This window comes from Salvelinus fontinalis, chromosome 11 (genome assembly GCF_029448725.1).
Source record: "Salvelinus fontinalis isolate EN_2023a chromosome 11, ASM2944872v1, whole genome shotgun sequence".
Lineage (NCBI taxonomy): Eukaryota > Metazoa > Chordata > Actinopteri > Salmoniformes > Salmonidae > Salvelinus > Salvelinus fontinalis.
This window is the reverse complement of record NC_074675.1, coordinates 27,515,563-27,529,963: the sequence shown is the minus strand read 5'-3', so window position 1 is coordinate 27,529,963 and position 14,401 is coordinate 27,515,563. Positions and strand designations below refer to the sequence as shown.

Below are 14,401 nucleotides of genomic sequence, written 5' to 3'. Positions count from 1 at the left end.
ATTTATAAACCATTTACTAATCAAAGTAAAGCCTTTTTACAGTCCCCAATCTAAAGTGAGTGCTATTTAACCTTAACCCTTCCCTAACCTTAAACCTAAATGGTGTGCCATCTTTTTGTTAATGCCTTATGAATGGTTTATAATGAAGCGTTAAAATAAAGTGTAACCAGGTGTGTATTGTGGGGTGTAGTGCATAAAAGGGGTGGAGTAAGTGTGTGGTCTGTACCATCTCCCCTAGGGGTGTAGTTAGAGGTATAGGTGGATTGAAGGTGGACAGGGCGTAGGCTATAAAGGGTGTAGTAGGGGTGTAGTGCGTACCCTCCCCAGTGAGCCAGGAGGGCTCCAGCAGCTCCATCATGTACTCCACCTCCAGTAGGATCTGAGGTGTGTTACACATCACTATCACATAGGACAGCGCCGGCAGGAAGTCCGCCGAGCTCACTTCCTGTCCTGGGAGCATGAAGAGGATGGCAAGACAGCTTTAACAGTTAATTGATTGATTGATTATGACAGTGGATAACAGCTCCTAGTTTATAACAGTCACATCAATTGTGTTATTAAAATGTTTATATTTATAATAGATAATGACTGGCTTTATCTACTTTATATTAAATCAAGCAAAGTGAAGGCCCACTCACCACCGTCGTGGAGGGCCCCCATGGCTTTCTGGACCGCCTTGCACATCTGCAGAAGCAGCAGCATCTTGTCTATGGGCGAGTGGGTGCGCTGCATGAGAGCCAGCTTCTGCCTCACCCTCTCCACGCCACGGGTGTCGGGCACGCCCACAAGCACCCCAAGGTGCTCCATCGCCCCCTCTTGGCAGTCCAGGAGACTGCAGGCCAGGCGCTTGGTGGAGCCGTCCTGTCTGTGGAGGGAGAGGAGGGCCTGGCCAAGCAGCACCCTCAGAGGCTTCAGCACACAGCCAAACATGGCCTTCTCCAGGGCTAAGTCTGCATGGGGGAAAACACACACATACGTCGGTAGGCACGCACACACAGATGCATGCATGAGCAAACACAAACAAACGTAAGTGCACATAGACACACACACACACACACACACACACACACACACACACACTAGCAGTTAAAGATTGAGGAAACACATTGTATAAAGTTACACTTTATTTCTGAGCACAAACTCTTATCTCAAACATCTCAAAGTACCAGTTATATATACACATACCCTTACACACACCAACCACTTTACAGAGGAAATGATTCTTCATTACTGAGGGACTGGGGGAAGTGGCGGTATACAGGCTTGCCTGACTAGACTGACATTGTCCAACACACATAAAGCTAACCTCAGCTCTACATCAATACCCAGCCCCCGTCTTCCCTCGATCTCTTCCTCTATTCCTCTGTCTCCCTCCCTTTCTCTCTTTCTACCTTTCTGTTCCTCTCCCTCTCGCTCCCTCCCGAGCCACTGAGAATCGTGCTGCTCTTCAAGTGCGCGTGGGACTGCGATATCTTTTTATGATAAATGATGAGTGAGGGAAAAAAATGCAAATGCCTCCACCGACGCAATGTGTGTGTGTGTGTGTCTGCGCAAATCGTAGCAACGGTGGACTAAAATCAGCAGAGTCTGCTCCACTCTCTCCAAAAGCCTCAACACTCACTGCTCAACCAGGCAACAGTGTATCACACACATACACCAACCATAGCCCTATATCTCCTATCCAGCAACATACTTTTTGGCTGGCTCAATGTAGATGGGTTTCTCTGGCGTGGCTAGCAAAGCTTTTAAAATCCTAGTGACAATATGAACTCCACTGGATGAAGAGCTACCCCTACGCACTAGCATTGTGGTGATAATGCCTTTTCACTAAAATCCTCTGCGGACAGTCTACTCCACGTCTCATCGAAAGCTAGTCTGTTGTTTCCATTATCTCTCTGCCACCGTCTCCTCTGTGTAATGGTGGGTTTACTGTGCATTATTATGTATCCTGTAAATCCAATGGACAGTATCTGATTGCCAATCTGCTTACATCTAATAACATTTGTGTTCTTGTCATCTATTATGTGACACCTCTGTACTGCTCTCAATCTCACGATGACCAAAGTAGTGGTTGGAACTTAAGACAGCTGAAGTTGAAAAAGGTACCTTTCTCATTGTCAGGCACCAGGGTCTCTAGGGGGGGTGACAGCTCTCCGCTGTCCAGCAGGAAGCAATTGGCCTGGGACAGGAAGCGCCGCAGTCCCCGGAGCACCCCCACGGAGGTCGTCGATGAGAAAGACGATGATGAGGATGCCGCCTGCGCCAGGACCTCTCTCAGCTCCTCTCTCTGTCTCTGGATGAAATCCTGGACCAGGGAACCAAACGCAGACCTCCAGAGAGAGAGAGTTTATACCAAAAAACGTTACGATGCATTTACACAAGGGTACACAATTCCACGGCAGTTCTATCGACCAATATCACTGAATTTTCTGAAATGTTTACAATGCAACGTAAATTTGTGTAAATAAATAGACAATTTGAATGCTCAACGGCGCTAATATGGCGTCCAGACAATGTAAAAGTTGGCCAAAGTCCCTCTATATGTTTATATATGGCTCTGCCAACCTCCGATCCCTGGACAGCTCCTCCACCAGCCTGGCGAGCCTCTTCTCTGGAGCGAAGAAACACACAAACGCCGCACTCATCCTGTGCAGGCCTCCGTGGCCCCCCCGTGAGCGCACCATGGGCGGACGGTGCTGGGGGTTGTGGTTTGGTTGTTTAAAGAACTGGTCCTCTGGTTCTGGTTCCTCTTCCTCCAGGCTGCTGAATGAGCTGCTGCTGTCCAGTTCGGCCAGAGAGGGGGCCGGGCGGCCCTCCAAGGCCAGGCACGCCACCTCGATGCTGGGCTCCTCTGGAGCAGGAAGGTCCTCCTCTACCTCCACCGCCGGAGGTTCTGTTGGAGCCTGGGGAGAGATGGCGTCAAGGTCATATCGTCATTCGATGCATCAATTTGTCAGTGTGATGAGTGTGTGAATGTAAGTTTGTGTCAATAAAGGAGAAAAAGAGAGTGAGACGAAAGAAAAGAGATAAAGACAGAGGAATATGGAAAGAGAAGAGACAGAGAGAGATATATCTCATCAAGTTACCTTTACCGGTGGCGGTACATTTATTGGCACGAGATCCTCATCCTCTGCCGACGTCGGGGACAGTGCAGGGATCCTCCTCAGGACGCCAGCCCCAGGATGGATCTTCCTGTGTGGGTTGGGACTGGGCTGGAGGGGTGTGGGCTGGATCCTCTCCTGGTCCTGGGGGTCTTCTGGGACTGAGGAAGGTAACGACCCAGCCCCCCCACCACCAGACAGAGTCATGGAGCTCTCGGTGGAGACACGGACCCTCATACTGCGTTTGAAGCGGTGGCGTTTGTGTGACGCCACCTGGGTTGGCTGCTGTTGCTGCTGTTGCTGCTGCTGCTGGGGTGGGGGGGGGGGGGGATCAAAGTTAGACATAACCACTGATTCAGGATCATATCTTTGTTCACTCTTCTAATGGTTATGGTTAGGATTGGTGGTAGGGGTAAACTGATCCTAGATCTGTGGTTAAAGGTAGACTGCAAGATGACACCATCCTAAACAATGGGCTGGCTGACTTGTCACTTACAGCCATTTTGTTGTGTATGAGTTTGAACTTCAAGCTGGAGGAAGGCAAGTAAACTGATTCAATAGTTATGGTTAGGAATTACCTCCACCTGTAGGAAGAGTGGGTTGATGAAGCATAGAGACTCCTGTCTGCCGCAGGACAGCAAGTAACACAGGTCCTGGGACAGACCTGCCTTGACCTGGGTGGCACTGATGGGTGGAGCCTTGGTGGTGCTGGGTGGGGCCTTAATGATGGTGGGTGGAGCCTGCCACCCTGGTCCATTCTGGGTGTCAGACAGGGGACACCAGAACTCTGTTGGGATGTGGGGCAAACAAGAAGTAGAAAGACAATGCAGTCTGGTTCAGACTCTGGTACTGAAGGTTTCCATAGTTTAGTGTTCAGAGGATATGTCAGTGATTAACCCCATAAAGAGATAGATATTGAAGTGCTTTGAAGACCATATCCTACTGTGGTGGACATTTAGACCTAGTCCAGAAAACCAGCCCTAGACACTTTCATCCACAGTCTAATGTAATGCTACACTATAGATCCGTCGAATGAATCCCTACCTAATCCCATATGAGAGATGGCCTCCAGCTTTCTGTGGGAAGAGGCCTGAGCAATGGCTTCTGGGAGCTCCAAAGGGAAAGGCAGCACATCTCTGGAGACAACACACACACATAGTTATTTAGGATCAAATGATATGGTGGTTCCCAAGACATAGTGGGCTGGAACAGCATGTGGGTGCCCTGTTTTGTAACGGGAGTGTCATTACAGAGTATTTTTAGTTAGTCGACAAAACAGACCAAAGCAGTGGCAGTGTTATTGACAGGTACACAGGTGTAAAGGTAGTGCTAATCACCTGCTGATGCAGTAGAAGGCCACCAATCGGCAGAGGTCTGGGAAGCTGAGGGCGGAGTTCTCCAGGGCGAAGGCTGGTGATAGGACAGAGAGTTTAAAACGAATCACAGCGTTGTAACATTTGGCAGCATTCTTCATTGTTCATGTGTTTCATTGTTAGTTTAGGAGGAGTGTTTCTTAACTCCAGTCCCCTCAACAGTACACATGTTTACTGTAGCCCCGGACAAGCACACCTGATTCAACTAATCATCAAGCCCTTGAGTTGAATCAGGTGCGTTTGTCCTGGGCTAAAATCAAAACGTGTACTGTTGGAAGTACATCAGGACCGGAGTTTTAGTGTGTGTGTTGACTTTGAGGTACACATGGTACTCACTTGAGTCCTCCTCACATATGAGACACTCCTGGATGGAGGACGCTGCCCTGTCAGGTGTCACTCGGACACACAGCATCTTCCTCTGGCTGGAGCTGCATTTACGCACCAGGAACGTCTACAGGGGCCATCCATAAACATTGCCAAAGAGAACAATAATTATGTACCTAATCAAAATGCCTTTATTTGTATGGCATGTTCAATGGAAACAAAGATTTGAAAACTCACAGGGCGTTTCGGCTGCATGGCGTTACATTTTGTTCCCATTGAACACGCCATACAAATAAAGACATTTTAATTAATTATATGAAGAGTGCCTTGGACCTCCTTTCTTTTTGGTGACCAATTTACGCTTTTTTACCAATGAGAACCTTCTTTTTCCAAAGACCTACTATTGTGTACATTAGCAGCGCTTCCCTTCCTCCCTTTTTACTACAAATAATGACCGTTAAACAAGTACTGTTGTAAATGTTCGATAAGTAACAGTAAGTCATGGCTGAAGTTGGATTTTATGAGGGTGCTTTGTGAACGTTACAGTAAGTTCCTGAATATCTTGTATACTACTCCATTGGAAAGCTATACTAAATTGAACAGATGCGGTTCGCCTGAGAGTGAGGGTTAGTTCATTAATTGATGGAATGATCTGATTGGCTCTCCTCACCCCGACAGGTTCTCTGAGCAAGATGTAGAGGGCGGAGTCAGCGTTGATTGACAGCTGCAGCCAGATAGGGTGTGTGTGGAGGAGGCGGTCCAACACACTGAAACTCCTCTGGGAGCCCAGGTCCCCCTGCATCTAAATAGAACACAGGAAGGGTTTTAGGTATCTCTCTTGTTTTCCCCCTCTCCCTCTCAAAACTGCAGGGTGGATGTCACAGTGGTGACATTGTGTGGGCTGCCGAAGAGCATTGCGAGCGTAGCAGCAGATGGTTGCCTTGGTTACCGAGGCCTACACATCCTACCAGGCATTCCCGCTCAGTAACAGCACCCATCTCTTCCAACACGCGGAGACACACACACACAACACACGCAAGCGCACACAAACACACAAAACACTTCCAACACATACCCCTCCAGGAGTGCATGGAAACTACTGACAAGGTGAAGAGTCTTTGGTATATTTCTAGAAAGTACCATGACTTTCCACTGTGGCAAGTGTATTTATACCCTTTGTTTTATTGGCAATTCCTCTCTACTGGTAAACACAACACCCTCATCCCTCGTATCGTAGAGAAAGGTGAGACGTAGTTCTGAACAGGAAGGAGCCTTTTGTTGTTGTTTTCTTTTACGACTTGATGATGATAACATTAGTCATTATAGGAGTCAGCCACGTAGGGGAAATCACTTAGAAACAAGGAGGATAACACGTTCATGTTGTCTAATCACTACATCACAGCAGATTTAACACTTCAAAACCCTTCTCGTCCTTTTCTGTGAGAGATACAATATTTTCCAGTACGAGTGTAAGTCTCATAAACGCCATTATCAGCCGGAGGCATAATTGAGAAAACTCTCAGTCTCTATATTATCATTCAATCTGAAGGGCTCAATTCCCTGGTCTTTACAAACTGATTTAACATGGTAATATAGTAACACAAGTGACACACATCCTGTGTCCTCTATGACTAACATAAACAACCTCCCACCTCAAGTGAGTGTGCAGGGCAGTGTAGGGGTCAACCATACCACCCAAAGCAAGGCCGACACACACACAACGCCAAAGGCGAGAGATAAACCATGCTGGTTACTTCCAGGTCCCACTTACATAAAACACAACACGGCCCCCCGCCCCTCCACACACACACACACACACACACACACACACACACACACACACACACACACACACACACACACACACACACACACACACACACACACACACACACACACACACACGTAATGCCCAGAGAGGGAGCAAGGGAAGAGAGAAAGAGAGAAAGAAGGAGAGGCTCATATGCAATATCCTAAATCTACTAGTAGGATGTAATTGATTTGTGTTGTTTGTCATGTATTCTTACAGACTTGAAAAGGTAAACATGTATTATGGTCTTAAAAGAAAAATCCACTCAAAAAACTATATTTTTGTATTTTCTTTTCATTAATCCACTTAATATATTCTCAACATCTTTTGCATGTCAGCAGTCAAGTGAGGTGGCACACAATTGGCCCATCATATGATGCAAAGTACATCATCATGATGATGTGGCAAGTGACACTTTGCTCCTTGAAAATCCTGTATCTTGAAAACTTGACTGCTGACATGCAAAACATTTTGGGACTGTATAATAAAAAAAAAAAAATTTTTCTTCCTTTAATAGGTCAACTACCGCCTCTCGAGCCGTGCAGCGGTCTAAGGCACTGCATCGCAGTGTTTGAGGCGTCATTACAGACCCGGGTTTGATCCTGGGCTGTGTCGTGACCGGGAGACCCATGAGGTGGCGCACAATTGGCCCAGTGTAGTCCGGGTTAGGGGAGGGATGTCCTTGTCCCATCGCGCTCTAGCGACTCCTGGCGGGCCAGGCGCATGCACGCTGACACGGTCACCAGTTGTATGGTGTTTCCTCTGACACATTAGTGCGGCTGGCTTCCGGGTTAAGTGAGCAGTGTGTCAAGAAGCAGTGCGGCTTGGCTGGGTTGTGTTTTGGAGGACGCATGGCTCCCGACCTTCGCCTCTCCTGAGTCCATATGGGAGCGATGGGACAAGACTAACTACCAATTGGATATCCCGAAATAGGGGTCAAATAAATAAATAATAATAACAATAAATAACATACAAAAATATAAATAAGGAAACTGCCCTTGAAAAACAAATTTTCGGATCAATATGATACATTTATTCTAGTGTCAAAATTTACTACAAAGTGTAAATAGGATAATTTTGTCCAAAACTGTGGTAGCTATTGAGGCTACCTGCTACTTGTTAAACAAAGTAAGTTAGCTAAATGTATTTAGAAAAGAGACACATATACCCATAATATATTTATCCAGTGCTGTTAATCACAATTTTAAATGTTCCCTAACTCCACCTCCAACTGACAGAGCAGCAATTTAAAATGTTCTTCAGATGAAGGAGAAGAACAGCTGTCAGCGCCCAAAATCTTTCTCATGGATAACGGCCTTTTATTTCATTATATAATCATAACATTTATTTTAAATATGTTTTTCCCCTGACGGGTGACAGAGGAGGAAGATATTTTCCTCAACTGCCTACAAGCAAGTTTTCACCGAGCTAGCTAACACAGCTAGTTAGCTAGCTAGCTCCTTTAGCTTGCCACCACAATATGCAGAGTGACTGACCAAGGTAAGAATTATTTTGGAAATTAAAGCTCTGACTTAATATGTCATGTATGTGTTAGATATACAGTTGAAGCCGGAAGTTTACATACACTTAGGTTGGAGTCATTAAAACTTGTTTTTCAACCACTCCACAAATTTGTTGTCAACAAGCTATAGTTTTGGCAAGTCGGTTAGGACATCTATTTTGTGCATGACACAAGTAATCTTTCCAACAATTGCTCACAGACAGATTATTTCACTGTATCACAATTCCAGTGGGTCAGAAGTTTACATACACTAAGTTGACTGTGCCTTTTAACAGCTTGGAAAATTGCAGAAAATTATGTCATGGCTTTAGAAGCTTCTGATAGGCTAATTGACATAATTTGAGTCAATTGAAGGTGTACCTGTCGATGTATTTCAAGGCCTACCTTCAAACTCAGTGCCTCTTTGCTTGACATCATGGGAAAATCAAAAGAAATCAGCCAAGACCTCAGAAAAAAATGTGTAGACCTCCACAAGTCTGGTTCATCCTTGGGAGCAATTTCCAAAAGCCTCAAGGTACCATGTTCATCTGTACAAACAATAGTACGCAAGTATAAACACCATGGGACCACGCAGCCGTCATACCGCTCAGGAAGGAGACGCGTTCTGTCTCCTAGAGATGAACGTACTTTGGTGCGAGAAGTGCAAATCAATCCCAGAACAACAGCAAAGGACCTTGTGAAGATGCTGGAGGAAACAGGTACAAAAGTATCTATATCCACAGTAAAATTAGTCCTATATCAACATAACCTGATAGGCCGCACAGCAAGGAAGAAGCCACTGCTCCAAAACCGCCATAAAAAAGCCAGACTACGGTTTGCAACTGCACATGGGGACAAAAAACATACTTTTTGGAGAAATGTCCTCTGGTCTGATGAAACAAAAATAGATCTGTTTGGCCATAATGACCATTGTTATGTTTGGAGGAAAAAGTGGGTGGCTTGCAAGCCGAAGAACACCATCCCAACTGTGAAGCACGGGGGTGGCAGCATCATGTTGTGGGGGTGCTTTGCTGCAGGAGGGACTGGTGCACTTCACAAAATAGATGGCAACATGAGGGAAGAAAATTATGTGGATATATTAAAGCAACATCTCAAGACATCAGTCAGGAAGTTAAAGTTTGGTCGCAAATGGATATTCCAAATGGACAATGACCCCAAGCATACTTCCAAAGTTGTGGCAAAATGGCTTAAGGACAACAAAGTTAAGGTATTGGAGAGGTCATCACAAAGCCCTGACCTCAATCCTATAGAACATTTGTGGATAGAACTGAAAAATCATGCGTGAGAAAGATGGCCTACAAACCTGACTCAGTTACACCAGCTCTGTCAGGAGGAATGGGCCAAAATTCACCCAACTTATTGTGGGAAGCTTGTGGAAGGCTACCCGAAACGTTTGACCAAAATTAAACAATTTAAAGGCAGTGCTACCAAATACCAATTGAGTGTATGTAAACTTCTGACGCACTGGGAATGTGATGAAAGAAATAAAAGCTGAAATAAATCATTCTCTCTACTATTTTTCTGACATTTCACATTCTTAAAATAAAGTGGTGATCCTAACTGACCTAAGACAGGGAATTTTTACTAGGATTAAATGTCAGGAATTGTGAAAACTGAGTTTAAACATATTTGGCTAAGTTGTATGTAAACTTCCGACTTCAACTGTAATTGAATTGCCAAATCTAGCTAGTTAATGTTAAATGTTGCTTACCAAGGAATGTGTTGGAACCTCAACTGCCTATGGACAGACCCCAGCCAATGTAAGTTAGTCTTTTGTATAATTTAGCTAGCTCGTTTCTGAACATGAATTGCCTGGCTACCCAAACTCCTTGCTCTGGCGAAACGTTATACCATGCCCACAGATGTTAGTTTCTTTTCCTCAATGAGTCTGGATCTGAGTACATCCTTGATGATTTCTGGATTGGAAATTCATTCTAGACCATCTGATTGGGCCCAGAAACTGATCTGTTGGACTAAAGCAAGAACACAGCAATGGTTAGAAAATTTGGCATTGGCTTTGATACTTTGATTGGTTAGAGATGATCCAATCGCTGATGACTTTGTTTTGTACAAAACCCCTCATTTTGACGTAACCACAAACGACTTAAAATATATCAGCTTCTGACTGAAGTATGCAAACGATAGAGCAGTGGAAGAATTCCGTTTGAGTCGTCAGGCAAGAACAGTAATCCATCTTGTGCGGAATTGTTTCACTGACTCTGTCTCTGCATTATCCACAGGGCAACTGTCAACTTGTGAGTCTGAAAATTGACATTGGAGGTTTAAGGAATCTGCATTGTAAGTATGAATTTGATGTTCATGAACATTTGTCACGACCTGATTAGGTCGGGCTACCTGATTTATCCGGGGTGCATTGTAGTTAAGCCTTACCTACCCTAACCCTTTTCCTAACCTTAACCTAATTCTCCTAACCTGCCACGTAAATTCACCTAATCTGGCACGCTAATTCACCCAACCTACTATGTTAATTATCCATAACCTGACAATTTGGTTATCCTAACCTGTAATTCACATAACCTGCCACTGGGGCATACGGAACCTTTGCTAACAGTGGAGCCCAACCAAATCAGGTAGCACAACCTCATTTTGTCCCGACCACACATTAACCCCTAATTCTTCATCTTGTGTGGATTTTATTTTCAGTGACTCTTGTCACATTATCCTCAGGATTACTGTCAACTTGTTTAAAAGAGCCTATTTTCAAATAAAGATGATAAGTGCACCGAGGTAATTTGTACATCATATTTTATTTTTCAGATGCAACCTTTCAGTGACTTTATGAGCTCACAAAGGGGAAATGCTTTCGCCATTCTTACTTGTTTTGCGTTGTGTGCCTTTAATAATTAATAACTTACATTTCTTGCACATATATCACAAGATATTATGAACTATGCATTACTCATATATAAAATATGTATTATTCATATATAAATATATTGACCATAAATAATCATGCATACTGTTAAATATATTTTAAACGAATACATGTAATGGATAGCACATGTATGTAAAATGCATACTACCACATAAAAATAAAACCTGCCAAAATCGAATATGTAAATGTCTGAAATATATTTGACATTCTGTTTATGGACATATGAGTAACACATGTATTTAGATATACAGTACTTCTTTAAAAATATTAGTACATATATTACATAAATATATTTGAATGGTATGGGTAGCTTCTACTTGGGCTGTCAACGACAAACCTGAGACTGGTGTGTTGTTGGTAAGTTGTTTTTTTATAGCTAGCTATGTCATTATTTGGATAGGCTATGCCACTATGACACTAGGATATGATACTGTGATGTAACTAGGTAAATACAGTGCCTTCTGAAAATATTCAGACCCCTTGACTTTTTCCACTTTGTTCCGTTACAGCCTTATTTTAAAATGAATTAAATAAAATTAAATCTACAGAAATCTACACACAATACTCCATAAAGACAAAGCGAAAACAGATTTAAATTATTGATTTTTTAAACTTTTTTACATAAGTATTCAGACCCATTTGCCATGAGACTCGAAGTTGAGCTCAGGTGCATCCTGTTTCCATTGATCATCCTTGAGATGTTTCTACAACTTGGAGTCCACCTGTGGTAAATTCAATTGATTGGACAGGCACACACCTGTCTATATAATGTCCCACAGTTGCATGTCAGAGCAAAAACAAAGCCATGAGGTCTAAGGAACTGTCCGTAGAGCTCCGAGACAGTATTGTGTTGAGGCACAGATCTGGGGAAGGGTACCAAAACATGTCTGCAGCATTGAAGGTCGCCAAGAACATTGGCCTCCATCATTTTTAAATGGAAGAAGTTTGGAACCACCAAGAGTTGGCTGCCCAGCCTTCCTAGAGCTGGCCGCCCAGCCAAACTGAGCAAACGGGCAGGAAGGGCCTTGGTCAGGGAGGTGAACAAGAACCCGATGGTCACTCTGACAGAGCTCTAGAGTTCGTCTGTGGAAATGGGATAACCTTCCAAAAGGACAACCATCTCTGCAGCACTCCACCAGTCACGCCTTTATGGTAGAGTGGCCAAACGGAAGCCACTCCTCAGTAAAAGGCACATGACAGCCCGCTTGGAGTTTGCCAAAGGGCACCTAAAGACGCTCAGACCATGAGAAACAAGATTCTCTGGTCTGATGAAACCAAGACTGAACTCTTTGGCCTGAATGCCAAGCCTCACATCTGGAGGAAACCAGGCACCATCTATACAGTGAAATGGTGGTGGCAGCATCATGCTGTGGAGATGTTTTTCAGCGGCAGGGACTGGACGACTAGTCAGGATCGAGGCAAAGATGAACGGAGCAAAGTACAGAGAGATCCTTGATGAAAACCTGCTCCAGAGTGCTCAGGACCTCAGACTGGTTCACCTTCCAATAGGACAACGATCCTAAGCATACAGCCAAGACAACGCAGGAGTGGCTTCGGGACAAGTCACAATGTCCTTGAGTGGCGCAGCCAGAGCCCGGACTTGAACCCGATCAAACATCTCTGAAGAGACCTGAAAATAGCTGTGCAGCAACGCTCCCCATCCAACCTGACAGAGCTTGAGAGGATCTGCAAAGAAGAATGGGCGAAACTCCCCAAATACAGATGTGCCAAGCTTGTAGCGTCATACCCAAGAAGACTCAATGCTGTAATCGCTGCCAAAGGTACTGAGTAAAGGGTCTGAATACTTATGTAAATGTGATATTTCAGTTTTTTATATTTAATAAACTGTTTTTGCTTCGTCAGTATGGGGTATTGTGTGTAGATTGATGAGGGGGAAAAAACTATTTAATACATTTTAGAACAAGGCTGTAGAGTAACAAGATGTGGAAAAAGTCAAGGGGTGGGAATACTTTCCCGAAGGCACTGTACATAGCCTCTCCCTAAAGTGTAATGTGAGAGGAAGATTTGCATTGCCAACGTTGTTCCTGAAGACATGTTTGATCCCTGCTAGCTAACGTTAGCAAGCTAGCACATAATCAAGCAAACCTGAATACATGTTTAATACACGTAGTCAACTTGTTTTGAATAATGTTTCAATTCGAACTGGCTAGCTAATGTAAGATCCCTGCTAAATAATCAAGCAAACTGGCTAGCATTTGAGGGCGTCAGCTAACCCCCAAAAAGATGCCAACAAGCAACAACATTTTGTATTTTCTTGGGCTGGCACGTACGTCCCTTGTGAATTAGCTGTGAATCATAATCTCTGATTGGCTATGTTCAACTGTGTATTTACAGAACTTTTGGCTTCCATGACTGTATGGTGACAGTCTCTCTCCCTCCCTCTCTTTCTCTGCGATAGGAGCTGGGTCGGATCTGTAAGTCATTGCTCCCTCATGACCAGTATCTGTGACGAGAGGGGCCTGGAGCTGATCTACTGGTGCTGTCAAACACATCAGAAGGGACAAAAGGGGATTACTAATAAGACATGACATCACAAGTGTTTAGTATTCGCCAAATACATTTGCATGTACAGGAATTTGACTCTGAAATAGTGCTGCCACAATAAACAGAACTTACGATCAAGATAACACCGCCCTTTCAACACGTGTCACTTATCAACTCTCCATAGTTTTTCTAGAGATAGAGGAGTGGAGTGAGGCTTTGGTCATGGAGTCCACTGACTTAAAGACAGGTTGATACTGATGTCTGAATTGGGAAAGACATGGCAAGGTATCCCCAGCAACACCAGACACAATGTTGATAGGTACAGTATCAGTATCATCTGTGATAAGACAAGAGTAATATTTGCACATTGTTATATTAGCACAACACTGCTTCTACAGTATTAGGTGAAGGATGGTTTATTCTACATGGAACTGTTACACTTGAAAGTTATCAAAACACATATCTATATGTTCAGAAATTGCATTCTTCTCATATTACTATGTAGGCTACTCTCAGTATGAGAAGAGTGCCATCCTCCTGCATTTCACATCTGCCTGTAGTTATTTAACTCTTCCTGCTGGACCCATGAGGCATGTCATGCACTCCACCCCTCATGACTGTACATGTCCATAACCTGTAATACATTACATAGATGGAAGAGACTTCATCACCCACGGGGGACTTTAAGACAGAACCTCACCCAGAGAGCTGTGCATGTCAGTGTGTTACACAGCTAGATCCTTAGATTTGGGGAAATAGACCATAGAAATGCCATTCTAGTTTTGTTTAGACAGCTGAAGTTGTACTCTACACACAACTGATTTTGATTAGTTAGGTAAAGTGTCGGCATACTTTATTTATAAGCACATC

The 14,401-nt window shown here is 44.1% G+C and overlaps 1 protein-coding gene across 3 annotated transcripts in view; it reads right to left on the bottom strand.

The window, feature by feature from the left end:
• LOC129865417 (ras and Rab interactor 2-like) overlaps positions 1-14,401 on the bottom strand; it is a 52,290-nt gene that overhangs the window by 14,161 nt on the left and 23,728 nt on the right. The window contains exons 2-11 of one of the 3 annotated variants that reach the window (XM_055938210.1): positions 5,469-5,600; positions 4,811-4,925; positions 4,439-4,511; positions 4,146-4,237; positions 3,680-3,888; positions 3,087-3,410; positions 2,566-2,903; positions 2,107-2,330; positions 639-950; positions 319-450 (exon numbers count right to left, since the gene is read on the bottom strand). In XM_055938210.1, the coding sequence (XP_055794185.1) occupies positions 319-450; positions 639-950; positions 2,107-2,330; positions 2,566-2,903; positions 3,087-3,410; positions 3,680-3,888; positions 4,146-4,237; positions 4,439-4,511; positions 4,811-4,925; positions 5,469-5,600 (1,951 nt within the window). The remainder of the gene's footprint in view (positions 1-318; positions 451-638; positions 951-2,106; positions 2,331-2,565; positions 2,904-3,086; positions 3,411-3,679; positions 3,889-4,145; positions 4,238-4,438; positions 4,512-4,810; positions 4,926-5,468; positions 5,601-14,401) is intronic. The other 2 variants (XM_055938211.1, XM_055938212.1) reach the window with 2 other exon arrangements.